Consider the following 15,016-nt stretch of genomic DNA (forward strand, 5'->3'; position numbering starts at 1 on the left):
TAGGGATGGCAATAAAAGCCAGACCCACGAGTACTCAGCCTGACCCGACCCTAATGGGTTGGATTTTACCCAGTTCGATAAATAATAGGGTTAGATATGGATTTTTTTTTAAAACCCCGAACGGGTCCGGGTCGGGTCCGAGTTTTATGCATACCCAGCCCAAACCCGACCCATATACATATATAATATATATTTTTTAAAAACCCTAGATATAAATACTCTCTTTCTCCTAATTTCATTTCTCAAACCCTAACCCTCACCCTCACTTCTCAGCCGCCCCTCTCTCTCTCTCTCTCTCTCTCTCTCTCTTTCTCTCTCTCTCTCTCTCAGAGGCTCTCACACACTGCCGCCGGCCACCTGCAAACCCTAACCCTTACCTCTCAGCCGCCTCTCTCTCTCTCACAGAGGCTCCCACACACTGCCGCCGACCACCTACTTTTGCTGATCTTTAAACAAACCTCACTACAAATCCAAATCCTTGCTGCCCCCGTCATCTCTCATCACCATCGTCTTAGTCGTCTTCTTCGATTCATTACCTACGTTACACCATCATCTTCATCGCAAATCTGACAGCGAGACTGAAACAGCGCTGTCGCAGCATAGAGCCTCTCAACAATCCCATCTCTTCGTTGCTTCAACTTGCAGCATAGAGCCTCTAAATCTTTTTTTTTTAATTTATTTTAGCCACGGGGTGATTATCCTTGTGAAGTAGCACCGTTTTAGTTCTATACTGTGTTGTCTCACATGTAGTTCAGTTTGGATGTAGATCCCTATACAATACATTTCTAATGCGAAAGCTCTTTTCAATTGATGATTCCATTTCTTTTATTTAGTGTTCTGTTGGCTTTGTGTGATGAATGCAAACCAAAGGGTCAATGGTTTAAGGACTGGCACACGCACACACAGAGAAATGTTCTTTCTTATTTAAATTTAAATGTTATAATCTGTCTGGTGACTGATAGCAAAACTTGATTTATCATGTTGAAGATTGAAAATAGTTTCTGTTTGTGATTTGTATTTGTTTTTTGTTTTGTTTTTTTTATGGGTGTGATTTGTATTACTGTTTATGTTTGTGAAATAGTTTGTGGTTGTGATTTATGTGGTTGTAAATTTTTTTTTTAATGATTGGATCGGATTGGGGTTCTGAATAGGCGACAAAAGTGGTTGGACGAGGCCCGTGGGGCCCGTAGGGCGGGTTTGGGCCCCGCAAAAAAAAATCCGTTCAATAATCGGGCCGTGTCCGGGCTTGCAGGTCGGGTCCAGGTATCAAAAAACCTAGCCCGAACCCGACTCGTTGCCATTCCTATCAAAAATCCCACCGGGTGATTTTAAGGTCACCACCCTAAGAATCCATTATTATCAAAACAAGTGGTTACAAGTAAATCAAAACAAGTGGTTACAAGTAAAGGAATTCCAGTACCTTATACCAACATACAGTTGAAACCTTACCCCAATATCCAATTTGACTTGTTTTGTAGTGACAATATTTCCTTGTATTGCATGGCTCCCAGTGCATGACTAACCAATAGATGCGCAGATCCCAGTACGTGACTTGATCACCAACTTGAGAAGGATGTTGGCTGCAAAGTTCTTTTGTTCTTCAATACATGAAGATCACGAAGTTGCTTGGTCATAAAACCCTACGGTGTACAAACACAACAGCTTCTTCAAGAATTACGGAAAACTAGGTTTCCGGTCACACTTGAGGAATTATGCTCTTATGCAATTGTGCTCTTGGTTGTGCAACTTGATACGACTCTTAAAATAATCCTTATATATGTTTAGAGTTGTGAGAAAAGAAAGCCCAAACACATAATCATAGATTGAATGAAAAATCAGAACTGAAAATCTGAATTTCATAAACCTTGACAGATACCCTAGTTGTTGAGAAACTATCGAGCCTTGGGCCTAAACAGCTCTTTTAAATCTCGATAGATACTAGCTATCTAGCTAGCTGTCGTGTTTTAATGAACAACACTTCTTCACTTGTTTCTTAGACAGACTTGCATGGTGATAGGCCAAAAATGTATTGACCCCTTGTGATAAATTAACCAGTTAATTAGCTAAGTGAATTAATTAGGTTCAATTTTATGCAATGAGCGTGGCAGCACAAATAAATCACCAAATAACTAAATGCAGTACCTTATACCAACCTACAGTTGAACCCTTACCCCAATACCCAATTGGACTTGTTTTGTAGTGACGATCTTTCCTTGTATTGCACGGCTCCCAGTACGTGACTAACCAAAAGATGCACGAATTCGAGTACACGACTTGATCACCAACTTGAGAAGGATGTTGGCTACAAAGTTCTTCTGTTCTTTCAACCGATGAAGATCACGAAGTTGCTTGGTCACAAAACCCTACGTTGTACAAACACAACAGCACTTGATGAATTATGCTCTTGATCAATTGTACTCTTGGATGTGCAACCTAATACGGTTCTTAAAGTAATCCTTATATATGTTTAGGGTTGTGATAAAAGAAAGCCTAAACACATAATCACGAATTGGATGAAAATCAGAACTGAAAATCTAAATTTCATAAACCTCGACAGATACCCTAGCTGTTGAGCACCTGTCAAGCCTCGGACTAAAACAACTCTTTTAAATCTCGATAGATGCTAGCTGTCGAGCTTTAATGAACAACACTTTTTCACTTGTTTCTTGGACAGACTTGCATGGCTTTAATACTTGAACTTGAAATCTTGTTTCTTGAAGCATTAAACACATCTTAGATCTACACAATTACAAGTAAAGTGCGTTTTGTCAAAGGATTAGCCAATACATAAAATGTTGACATATGTTCCTAACATCCAATCACATATGTCCTAACAATCTCTCCCTTTGACAATCCGTGACAAAACCACAACAAACAAATGAATATATGAGAGGAGTCATAAATCACTTAACTCATACTCACTTGTTGAAATCTATCCTAGCACAAACTCTTGAAAATTTTTGCAAGAAGAGAGTTTATGGCAAGAAGACTTTGATAACCTGTATTTCTGAAATACTTAAACAAAACTCATCAAGGCATCTTTGTGTGAAACAGAAATAAAATATTGCATACAGATAATAAGAAACATGTGTATAAAGAGAGATAAGAAACAACTCACAGAAAGATAGGTGAAATAACATACATCAACATATATATAACGCAAATATAAGTACAATGTATGTCAAACGGTCACAAGACCTAAGGTACAAGGAGAATGTATCTAAAAGAAAGAAAAGAAAAAGATACAACAAAATCCTCACTACATCTCTCAAAAATATGAACACTCCCCCTAATAGAAACCTCCTATGCTAACCCCCCTATGAGTATGACTACTCTCATCCCAAAACTACTTCCCCTTTTTGTCACGAGTGACAAAGGGTAAAAGTGTCAAGTAGACATCTCCTCATCACCTGAAGAGCTAGCATCACCATCCTCAGCATCATCATTATCATCCTCATCCACAGAAGCCTCTAGAGTAGGAGGAAGATAAGCAACGAAGCCACCCATAATGGCCTGTCATCGAGCAATACGACCAACACGGGTGTTCACCTGACACAGCTTATCACTGAGAGTGTCAAGGCGAGCATCCATGCGCACAAGCTATGCCATGATGTCTTCAAGTGTCACACCGCCCGTAGAAGAAGAGGTAGCGGATGTGGATGGAGCTGTAGAAGTTGGAGGAACCGTCGATCCAGACCGTCTCAAACGTAGCTGTGCCTTGCTCCATTTAAAGGTAGTGGCGTCTATAGCACATATGACATGGAAGTGGTCAGACACGGGAAAAGGAACAGAAAGTGGCGTAGAATCCTCATGATAGCAGAAGGGAAGATGAGCTTATCACGGGTCGCTGTATCCTTATAGACATCTATAAGAGAAAGTATGACGTGAGAGGGAAAATCAATGGTAAGATGTTCTATGAGGGATAACAAAAATCGAGCACGGGGTTCTGTAATAGAGTTATAGTGAGAAAGAGGATGCAAAACAAAGGTCATAACCATGTTAATGAATCTAAGACCTTTAGCAAAGGTCGAACAAGAAGTAAACTGATGCTTACCCCAATTTGAAGGTCGCTCACAAAAAGTAGAAATAAGCTCGTCTTTAGACACAGTCTTAAGACGCTTATAACTAGGGTAATCAGGATGCATTACCCTAGGGACATGGAGCACGTCGGATACAATATCCAGAGTGCCACGATACGCGTACCTCGAACGCGAGTAACAAAGAGAGGCACTGAATAATCAAACCCATGCATGTTAAAGTAGAACTCCTAGATCAGCATGGATGGACAAGTAACTAAGACGTCACATAGTGACTCCTAACCCCTACTGTAAGTAACAGTGGGTAGGTTAGTGTCAGAGAAGTCTGACAAAATGACTTAGTGTTCCGAATGAATGCCTCGTCTAGAAAAGTTCTCCAAAAAGTCCTTGCGGGCTTTATCATCACAGAACCAAATATGAGAAGGAGTAGGATTAGAAGAGGTAGATGTCTCGGAATGAAGAGGGTTTCGGGACGGAATAGACTTACGTTTAGGTGCCATGACGCAATTAATGTAAATAAGAGAGAGAGAGAGAGAGAGGGAGAGAGACAATCAAAAAAGCACCAACAAGAGACAATATAGCAAAATATAGAAATTTGAAGGTACGTATGCATGAAAATGCATGAGCATGTGATATGCAATAGTAAATACATCATGGGCTCAACCCAATCCAAACCTACCAGCACATAATCAGTTCCACAATGTAAACATACATCTAAAATGCATGAAACATCATTATAATGCACATGTGATGCAATGCATGATGTTTTAAGATCAAATATACAAAACCCTTCTAAAAAATTTTGCAAAAACTTCATCAATTTTGAAAAACCCCAAAAGTTTCAAAAAAAAAAAACCAAAAAGTTAGGTCAAATGCATGAAAAACTTGATCTAGGCCAAAAAATCCTTATGGATGAAGTTTGGAGTGAGAAAAAGAGGTTTTGGGAGGTGAAGAGACAACAGGAATCGAGAGAGATCGAGAGAAATGAGGTCTGAATCGCGTTGACTTTATATATAGAAGCTCAGTAATTCTCGACAGATCAAAAGGTGTCGAGCTTTAAAAGGGTCGACAAATGCAGCTATCGAGCAGGTGTCTAGATGTGTCCATAGCAGAAACAAGCTCGATGGATCGAGGAGCTATCGAGCAGACATAAACTTTCTCGATGGATTGAGGAGCTATCGAAATGCTATCGAGATTGCGATAAAAAGAAGCTGAAGAGTTTGATAGATAATCCAGGTGCCGAGAGGTGTCGAGATAGCTTAAAAAACAAATTTTCAAGAAGAGAAAAACACAAACATGAATACAATCAAACATGCAACTCAACCAAGGATCCAAACAAAATTTTTACCTCTCAAAACATCTCTCAACAATAAAAATGTCATGCATTTAGATCCAAAACACACACACACACACACACAGTAAACAAGTCCAACCAATTTTATATTTCAAAAATAAGTTAAGACAATTTAGTGAGCATACATCAACACATATAAACCTTGTGATGGCCAAATCACATTATACCTGCACATGTATCAAAAGTAGCAAAGAATATTGCGTGTTGTGTGTGAAAACATCGAAGATTGCATAAGTGTCTCTATTTTATGACGATTTGAGATATGAGTAAATCACTTTAACTCACACACAATCATAACTGTTTGATGGGGACTATCACCTTTGAGGTACATCCTATAATTCCCACATCTCCTAGAATACACGCTTGCAATTATATTTTGAAGCATTTTGATCTTTTTGGTTTTACTTTTCTTTGCATATTTTTCTTTTATTAAGCATATCACGCATTGGCATATAAGAGAGAGAAAAGAAATACCTAATTATGTTAAATTTTTTGACATTGCATTTTTGCTATGCCAAAGCATACCAATGTCATTTCATGATTGGCGGGCAACAGTGGTGAGATGGCTATTTATGTCTTTCTCTTATGATTTTCTAGTCCTTCTGGTCAAAAAGAGTGATACAAGTGTTAAGTACAAGAGATCACTTAACATTACTCATCACAAACACGAGTCACTTGTTTAGTTGTGCATAGAGATGCTCATTTAAGTTACAAAAGATACAAAGTTTGAAAACTTTGTTTCATTGGCCATTCAAGGTACACAAGTACCAATGTACACAAACACATTGTTTTTGTATTTTTTTTATTTTTCAATTTTTTTTCTTATGAAAGAGAACAAAATAAAAAATAAAAAACTGAAAAACAACCAAACAAAAACATGTCAAATAAAGCAATGCATAAATACTAGACTGTCTCAAATAAAAAACAAAACATACAAGTAATGCAAACATAACAAAAAGAGGGAAAGAGAAAAAGTGACTAAATCACTTGGAACCCTTTTCCTTCCACACCTTGGAAGAACCTTTCCTTTGAGAAAATCCTTGAACCGGCGGTGAATGAGAAAAACTGAAATAGTTCAAGTTCGAAAGAGACATGAGGGTTTTGAGGAGATCTCCTAAAGGTGCAAGAGAGGATGAAAGCTGATTCTAGCTTCCCGACGACATCATGTTGTTGCTCTGTTGAGTGGCTAACCGCTTATAGTAATTTGGTCAAGTATGTCCAGCTGCATTGATGACAGTGATGCTTCTTCTTCTCTTTGGACTTTTTAGCATTACTCTTCTTAGCCCTAGGGCTTTTGGTTTCTTTCTTAGCAAGCTTAGGGGGTGCTCCTAAGATAGATTTACTCTTGTCTATGTTCTCATTAGCTATCACAGTTTTAGCATCATTATTTTCAGAATCAATATTATTAGTAGGAGAAACAAAAACTATAGTACTAGAAGAAGCAATATTAGGACAAGAAAAATCATACCCTAAACCAGTTCGATCGAAGGCAGATTTTTGCATGCTGAGCATCTCGTCAAGCTTTGCACTTGAGGTCCTCTCCAATTGAGCTCTCACTTGGAACAGTTCCGCCTCAAGCTTCTTGGTCTTCTCAGCCAAGAAATTGTTTTCAAACTTCAGTACTCCAATAGTCTAATTTGCTTCATCAAACTTTGTGGGGTCCTCTCCAACTGAGCTTTCACTTGGAACAGTTCCGCCTCAAGCATCTTGGTCTTCTCAGCCAAGAAATTATTTTCAAACCTCAGTACTTCAATAGTCTGATTTGCTTCATCAAACTTTGTGGAGAGTTGTTCTCATTCAAGCTCCACATCACTGAGCTTCTTGGTGGCCAACCTATATAACTTCTCATGTTTCTCTAAGACCTTGTATAACTTTGCATAGGCTGTGTGGATATCATCTTGCTCATCCATCTTCTCAAATTTTGACTCCACTAAGTTCTCTTCTTCATGCACATCTTCTACAATCCCTTCAGTAGGATTGACAGTGGCGGTGAAGGCATTCAGGATTCTGTCATCCTTATTTTTAGAATCATCCTCAGGTTCGATGTCACTCAAGGTAGCAGCAAGTGCCTTGCTTTTCCCAATAGACTTGAGATAAGTGGGGCACTCTTGTTTCATAAGATCGAATCCTTGACAACCGAAACACTTAGACCCTGAAGGAATAGTGTACTGACCGCCATCCCTAGCACCCGTCTTCCCTTTGCCTTGACTTTTAGACTGTGAAGAACTTGATTGCCTACGGTCCTTGTCGAAGCCCTTTGCATTGACATTTTTTATGAACTTCTTGAATTGTTAGGTGATGTAGGACTTCATTTTAGAATATTCATCATCGGAAGATTTATCAGTGTCACTGCTCTTGCTTGACTTCCCGAGCCTAAATAAACACAACTCATAGCTCTGTCAAAGGAATTTTATCAATATCCTTTGTTTCCTCAATAGCGGTGATCTCGACATGAAATCACTCGGGCAGAGATCTGAGTACTTTTCTCACAATTTTGGGCCCTGGAATGGTTTCCCCAAGATTAAATGTTGAGTTCACTATGTCCTTGAGCTTGGCATAGAACTCATCAAATGACTCATTCTCCTCCATGTTGATATCTTCGAAGCTAGTAGTGAGCCTCTGAAACTTCGAATCCTTGATAGCCTTGGTTCCTTCATAGGTTGTCTGGAGAATGGTCCACGCCTCCTTTGCAGTTTCAGTGGAGGAGATTTTCTTGAACTCCTCATTCGTGACCACATTGAATGAGACATTCAATGCTCTACTATTGAAGTTAACCGCCTTGATCTTTGCATCATCCCGATCGGCCGGCGCTTCCTTCGGCTTGGTTTAGCCTATCTCCACAGCTTGCCACGCACCTTCTCATCTTAGGACTACAAGAAAACTCTCATGCGTACTTTCCAATATGCATAGTTAGTTCCATCAAATAAAGAAGGTACAATAAGTGACTATCCTTTATCCATGACAAATAGGGGTCAATGGATCTCACAGCAAAGATTAAACCCTAGTCATAGTGTGCCTGCTTTGACACCACTTGATAGGCCAAGAATGTATTGACCCCTTGTGATGAATTAACCAATTAATTAGCTAAGTTGATTAATTAATCAAATTAACATACAATATGCGTGGCAGCTACGAATGGGAAAAACCTACATGGCAAAAACCCCACCGGGTGATTTTAAGGTCACCATTCCCGAGAATCCACTATTATCTAAACAAGCGGTTACAAGTAAACGAATCCTAGTACCTTATACCAACCTACAGTTGAACCCTTACCCCAATGCCCAATTGAACTTGTTCTGTAGTGACAATCTCTCCTTATATTGCATGACTTCTAGTACGTGACTAACCAATAGATGTGTGGATCCCAGTACGCGACTTGATCACCAACTTGAGAATGATGTTGGCTGCAAAGTTCTTCTGTTCTTCAAAACATAAAGATTACGAAGTTGCTTGGTTACAAAACCCTATGGTGTACAAACACAGCAATTTCTTCAAGAACTAGGGCAAACTAGGTTTCCGGTCATACTTGAGGAATTATGCTCTTATGCAATTGTGTTCTTGGCTGTGCAACCTGATACGACTCTTAAAATAATCCTTATATATGTTTAGGGTTGTGAGAAAAAAAAATCCAAACACATTATCACTGATTGAATGAAATATCAGAACTGAAAATCTAAATTTCATAAACCTCGACAGATACCTTAGCTGTCGAGAAACTGTCGAGCCTCGGACTTAAACAGCTCTTTTAAATCTTGATAGATACTAGCTGTCGAGTTTTAATGAACAACATTTCTTTATTTGTTTCTTGGACAGACTTGCATGGCTTTAATACTTGAACTTGAAACCTTATTTTTTGAAGCATTAAACACATCCTAAATCTACCCAATTACAAGTAAAGTACGTTTTGTCAAAGGATTAGCCAATACGTAAAATGTTGACATTTGTTTCTAACATCCAATCACATATGTCCTAACAAAAATAAGTGTTATGAGATAATCTTTGCTTTAGTAAAACTTTTAACTTTTTAAATATTTGAATTTAGAAAAAAAATAATTTCATTTACCACTCATAATAGTATAATACTAATAAACTTGTGGAATACACTAGATGCATAAGGTATATAACAATTATTTGACCCACAGATAACAAAGCAATACATTAATCAAAAATCATTTGTTGGAAACTATCATAACAATCAATATCTCAAAAAAATTGGTTTTCTTTTTAATTGGCATGTTATGTAACATTTCACTCTTCCCTACCCCAAAGACCAACAAATTACATACTTTCTTCTATAAAAATAAAAAATAAATAAAAAATTACATACTAGAAAATAAGAGAAAGTACGTAACATTAAATTAAAGAAAAAAAATTTATTCAAGAAAATTATGAAAACTAAGCATATCAGCACATAGAAAAAAAAGATGCATAGTTGGAAATTGCATGACAAAACTTGTTATTATTTTATTACTCATATTAAATAGGCACTTTATTATAGACTTAACAATGAAATTTCTTTAGCTATATGCCTTAAACCTAATTGTATTCAAATCATTAAAGAATTTTCATGCATATATTCACAAAATAATGAATTTAAGTGAAACTTTTATAAAATTTGTATAATTTACTTATAAATTTTATAATCTTATTATTTTTTATGGGATATTATAATTTTTTAACTTTTTTATTTTTATATTTCTTAAAAAATTAGTTTTTTTTGGGTGGAATCATTTTTTTTTGTGTGGCAAAATCTTTAAAAATTATTAGGATTAGGAGGTTTAACTTTGGGAATTGGGATGTCTCCCTTGATAAACACCCAAAAGGTCGTTGACAGTTATGCACATGATGTATTTTTCATATTAGAGGACATCAAGATATTAATGTATGGGTCCAAATGCTTTTTGCAATTTTTTTTTAAAATTTTCTATTAATATGACGGAAAATACTAACAAAGGGGATAAGTACTCATTATAAAAGATGAAGGAAAAACACTACAATTGTATAAGCTATAATAAATCTTTTTTTTTTTTAGGTTAAGGTTTTTTGGTATGGTAAGACAAAGATTGAAACCCAGATATCAACCTCTCCAAGGAGGCAATATGCTGATTATCAAAAAAAGAAAAGAAAAAAGGAGGCAATATGCTATACGATTAGCCCATTGGTTACTTCTAAGAGTTGTTGGACTGGGCATTACTTTTGCCACTATTCCTATTATGCAAGGATCATGCTGTCCCAATCCCTAGAACATCATGATTTTCTTAGTGTGACTTTAATAAACTCAACTATTAAACAATTGTTTAACGTGACAAATTTTTTCACAATTACTGAGATGTTAAGCTGTAAATGGTAGACAATAGGTGAGGCCAGAGAAGAAACAATAAGTGAATAATAACTTACGAAATATGTTCTGAAAAATAGTGTTTGTTGCATTATAGAACGTTAACACTTGGGTTGTACCTTCCATAGAGTTCTCAATACCTACAATTTCCACACCTTGATTATCATATGGGATGAGATCGAATTGAAAATTTGGAAAGTCTCATCTTTGATATGTGAAACGTCAAAACTCACCATTATTGTCTTTTGAGAATGACAACCAAAATAGATAAAACTAGCCCATAAAATTGTTTATATCTTGTACGCAAGTATAATATTGTCTGTCATTTTTTGGAAATTCTTCATTCTAAAATTTAAAGACTCAAAATTTTCAAACATAATTTTATTTAGGTAACTTGAAGTTTAGTAGAGACAAATAACGTTTATTTAAGATACGAGATAAATTCAAAATCTAGGAACATGTGGAATTTTAACTCATTTGAGTTTAAATTCAAGGTTTGGTGACCACAAGAGTACAATTAACACAACAAAACGATCAAGCCCTTCCATATGCCTCCCTTTACTTGTTTGCACTTTGCAAGGAAAGGTGAAAAGAAATTATTGATGCTCTACTTTTGCGTTTTTGTTGTTTGCAATAGTAAACTTAGGCCTAGCTGATTGGTGATTTTCCCTACGATGCAAACAATAAGAGACCAACATGACTTTTGAGGTGATTGGAAACCTGATTATACATGCTTTTAGCAGTCTCATATTTCCTAGCTAGCTAAAAGTAACAAATAGATCAATTTCAAGGTTGGTGACTCAGACAGAAAACATGAAGCTACAAAGAAATTGCCAAGTATTAAATATACAAGACATTTGGTACCTTGTTAGGTAGAAAATTCATCTTTTATAGATTGCTGACACAAATTCTATACAAATGAAGAAGAATGATCACTACAGAAGTTTCCAACTTTTGATTCCTAAATAGCGGACAATCTTTTCAATTTATTCATAAATGATACCATAACGTGTAAGGCAAGGCACTTTTGCACAAATTCTATCTATATACAAGAACAATGACTTTTTCATTCTTTTAATAATCAATGACATTCAATTCTTTGCACAAGCTGAACATAATGTAGAATGAGGTAGCTTGTGTCAGCAAGAAATAGAGGAATTCACAGCCATTTCTGTGTGCTACCAACTATCCTTGATGATCTTAAACTTTTCAAGTATGATTTTCCCTTCTTTGTACTTCTGGGATTCCTCATAAGCTCGTAAATATTTCCAACCCAACAATTCCCCGCAATCCGAGCAAAATACATCAGCAACCGTGTGAAGACCTGTAATGAGGTTCCGATCCTCTTTAGGCCCTTCCACAATGTTCATCGCATGGGAGAACAGAAAGGCTCTGTTGTTGCCCGACTAGAAAAAATAAAATTTTGTACACAAATGTTGAGAAAAATTAATTCTTGGAAAAAACATTGAGCAGCATGTTTCATTTAGGGACACCAAAGTGGTTTTAAGAATTCACAGGACCATGAATGCAGTGTAGAAACAAACACAGAAACACATGAAAATTAGTATAAACCATATTAACCTTTATCCATCTAATATGCAAGTTTCACTTCAACTTGACACAAACTGTGAGTTACATATATATATATGGCTTTGTATAAACAAAGAAATTGTTTTGAATTTGCACCTATGGCTACCACTAAACACCCTTTGAAGTTTGAATCTCATAGACTCATAAACTAAACTAATCGTACAAATATTTATTGATTTGAGCACAGATATTAAAAAAGTTGCAGTGTCAAAACTTGGAGATGATGATCAGGAGTGAGTTCACCTGAAAATCTTTAGAAACGATATCATCGTGTCGGGACACATTATTGCGGCACCTAAAGCAGCTGTACAATCTTGGCCCACCCAAGTCCTTCATTGTTGAATTTTCTCAATACCAATCAATGTACTGCCCCCACAAAAACTGGAAAAAAAAAATCAGGACAAATGGGAAGTAATTACCAAAATGTTAACCAACAAGCCACACATCTCCTTTCAAAAGACTGAAAACAAATTACTTGGCTAATCGTCTCTATAAGCCAGGTTTTGGATTTGAAAAGATTAGTTCAAATAAAAACATTGTGGCTTCAATGATAGAGATATAGTTTAATGAAAAGGGAAAAAACCAGGATAGGTGATTGAGTGAAGATTCTAAACAAGAAACAGAATATTGAATAAACAAATGGGGTTGATAAAGACAGGTTTAGAATATGAGTAATGAGTCCTATTAGCATTAAAATCACAATGATCCACGCCAATATAACCCAAAAAAATAGTAACATAACAAATAAAAAAAACACTTAATAATATAATACTTTAAGAAGTCAATACATAGTTGCCGTCTTCATTTATTTATTTATTTTTAAGTGAGAAGTAAACATTTAATTAAATCAAGTTGATCCTTTTTGCTTAATTAAGGAGAAGTAAGGAATAGTTTAGCACCTACCAATCAGAAAACAACAGCCAGAGGAGAGAGAGAGAGAGAGGGAGAGAAGTGCCCACAATGAAGATACAGTTTATAATAAAGCTATCCTTTTTTTTAAAAAACAATAAAGCTATCGTTTTTAGTTTCTAAAGATCCTAACAAATTGAAAGTGATATCTTTTAGTACCTAACAAATTTAAAATGACCATTTTTTGTTCCTATAAACTAGTGACTATTACTTTTTTTTTATTTTTTATCAGATCATCTAAATGATTAAAAAAAAAGAACTACTTTACGTAAATCCTTTGCACTAAAAAAGGGGACTAAAATCGTTAATGCTCTAAACTCTAAAAGGCATTTTGCATTGTCAAAAAACTACTTTATTTACATCTTATACCCTATTCTTTTTTGTAAGAGTAAAATAATTGGGGGTAGAAGATAGTAATACTTGTTTAAGATATAGATGATCAGATGTTACTGCAATATAAATTACTTTAGCAAAATGCAAAAACCTCAATAATGTTAAAGCTAAAAACACTGTTTTGAGAGCAGTGGATGGGAATGCTCTAAATACTAATCGTGTATTTCCTTGTATTTAAGCCAATATATATATATATATATATATATGAAAATTACGGGGCATAACTGAAAAGATCCTTATAGTTGGAAGCTTTGGAATTGGAGTATTGGATGGTTTGAGACTTATAGTCATAGTGATTGATTAGTGAAATTAAGAATAAATGGGCTCCAATTAGGGTTTTAGACAAAACCCATAAACCCTAGCTACGACATTATCCGGGTCAACCTGAATCAATTTGGGCATTTAGGTTGTGTCAAATTAATTTGATTCCGAGAAAGTTTATAGACACGAAATTTACAAAAAAAAAATCACAATTGTTATTGTGGCAGATTGTTAATAGTAGGTAGAAAAAAGATATCAGAAGAAGTGGGCTCAAATAAGAATCAGTAGAAGTCTATCAACTTCACTATAGTGTTTCCTAAAAAAAAACTATAGTGAAAATGCAATGAATAGTTTTTTGCTTGTAGCATTGCTCTTCGAATCCAAGGCTAACATAAATCTTAATACTCCTACATATATACATCATTGTCCAATATTTCATCTTCATTGTACATAACTAGTAAGTTACCAGTGCGATGCACGGATAATATTGTAATATTTTATATAAGATGGTTTTGGAGAATGTTGTATAAGTACTATAACATAATTATTATAGAACTTTATTTATAATGAGTCTATTATAAAAAAAAACAACCGTTATAAATTTTACACATACATCCATTATAAATAGTCAATTGCAATGATGAGAAATAAAATAAATAAATAAAACTTTGGAGGAATATTATAGAATAAAAGTTGATATAGAATGTGTCTTTTTCTTTCTTCTTAATTCTAAAAATAAATACACATACTAAACACCTACAGTCAATTACATTATTTACAAAAACCACAAATTCACAACGTCCAACCTTAACATCAAAATAGTAATTGCCGTATGTTGTCACCCAATATAAAATGAAAGCCCCCCTTTCCTTGGTTGTAGGCAACTCATACGGATTATGATTAAACGAAACAACAATGTTAGAGTTAGGTAGGTGTCATCGAAAGATTGAAGGTAAATGACATCATTTTTTGTCTGTGTATATTTGACATGGGATGGCTTAAAGGGCTATGGCTAGGTATATATAAAGGGGTAGAAGTGCAAGAGGTGAAAATTGTGAATTAAAATGCAAAGAAGTTTGTGTGTATGTGTGAGGGATAAAAAGTCTTGAAACATTGAACCAAATGATATAAATA

General features: G+C 35.6%; 1 protein-coding gene across 1 annotated transcript; it reads right to left on the minus strand.

Annotated features, from left to right (window-relative positions):
* Positions 1 to 11,607: 11,607 nt before the first annotated feature.
* On the minus strand, positions 11,608 to 12,841 carry LOC142641537 (protein yippee-like At4g27745). Its single transcript, XM_075815975.1, has 3 exons — positions 12,795 to 12,841; positions 12,563 to 12,700; positions 11,608 to 12,135 (listed from the first exon to the last, which is right to left on the minus strand). The coding sequence occupies exons 2-3, from the start codon at positions 12,653 to 12,655 to the stop codon at positions 11,908 to 11,910; spliced, it is 321 nt and encodes a 106-aa protein (XP_075672090.1). The 5' UTR covers positions 12,656 to 12,700; positions 12,795 to 12,841; the 3' UTR covers positions 11,608 to 11,907.
* Positions 12,842 to 15,016: the final 2,175 nt, after the last annotated feature.

The sequence above is a fragment of the Castanea sativa genome, chromosome 6 (genome assembly GCF_040712315.1).
Source record: "Castanea sativa cultivar Marrone di Chiusa Pesio chromosome 6, ASM4071231v1".
Classification (NCBI taxonomy): domain Eukaryota; kingdom Viridiplantae; phylum Streptophyta; class Magnoliopsida; order Fagales; family Fagaceae; genus Castanea; species Castanea sativa.

Bases quoted from the DNA above. Each gene is read 5' to 3' on its own strand.
- LOC142641537 (XM_075815975.1), bottom strand. From the start codon at position 12,655: ATGAAGGACTTGGGTGGGCCAAGATTGTACAGCTGCTTTAGGTGCCGC. The intron at 12,136-12,562 runs GTGAACTCACTC...TATTTTTTCTAG, and splicing joins TCGTTTCTAAAGATTTTCAG to TCGGGCAACAACAGAGCCTT.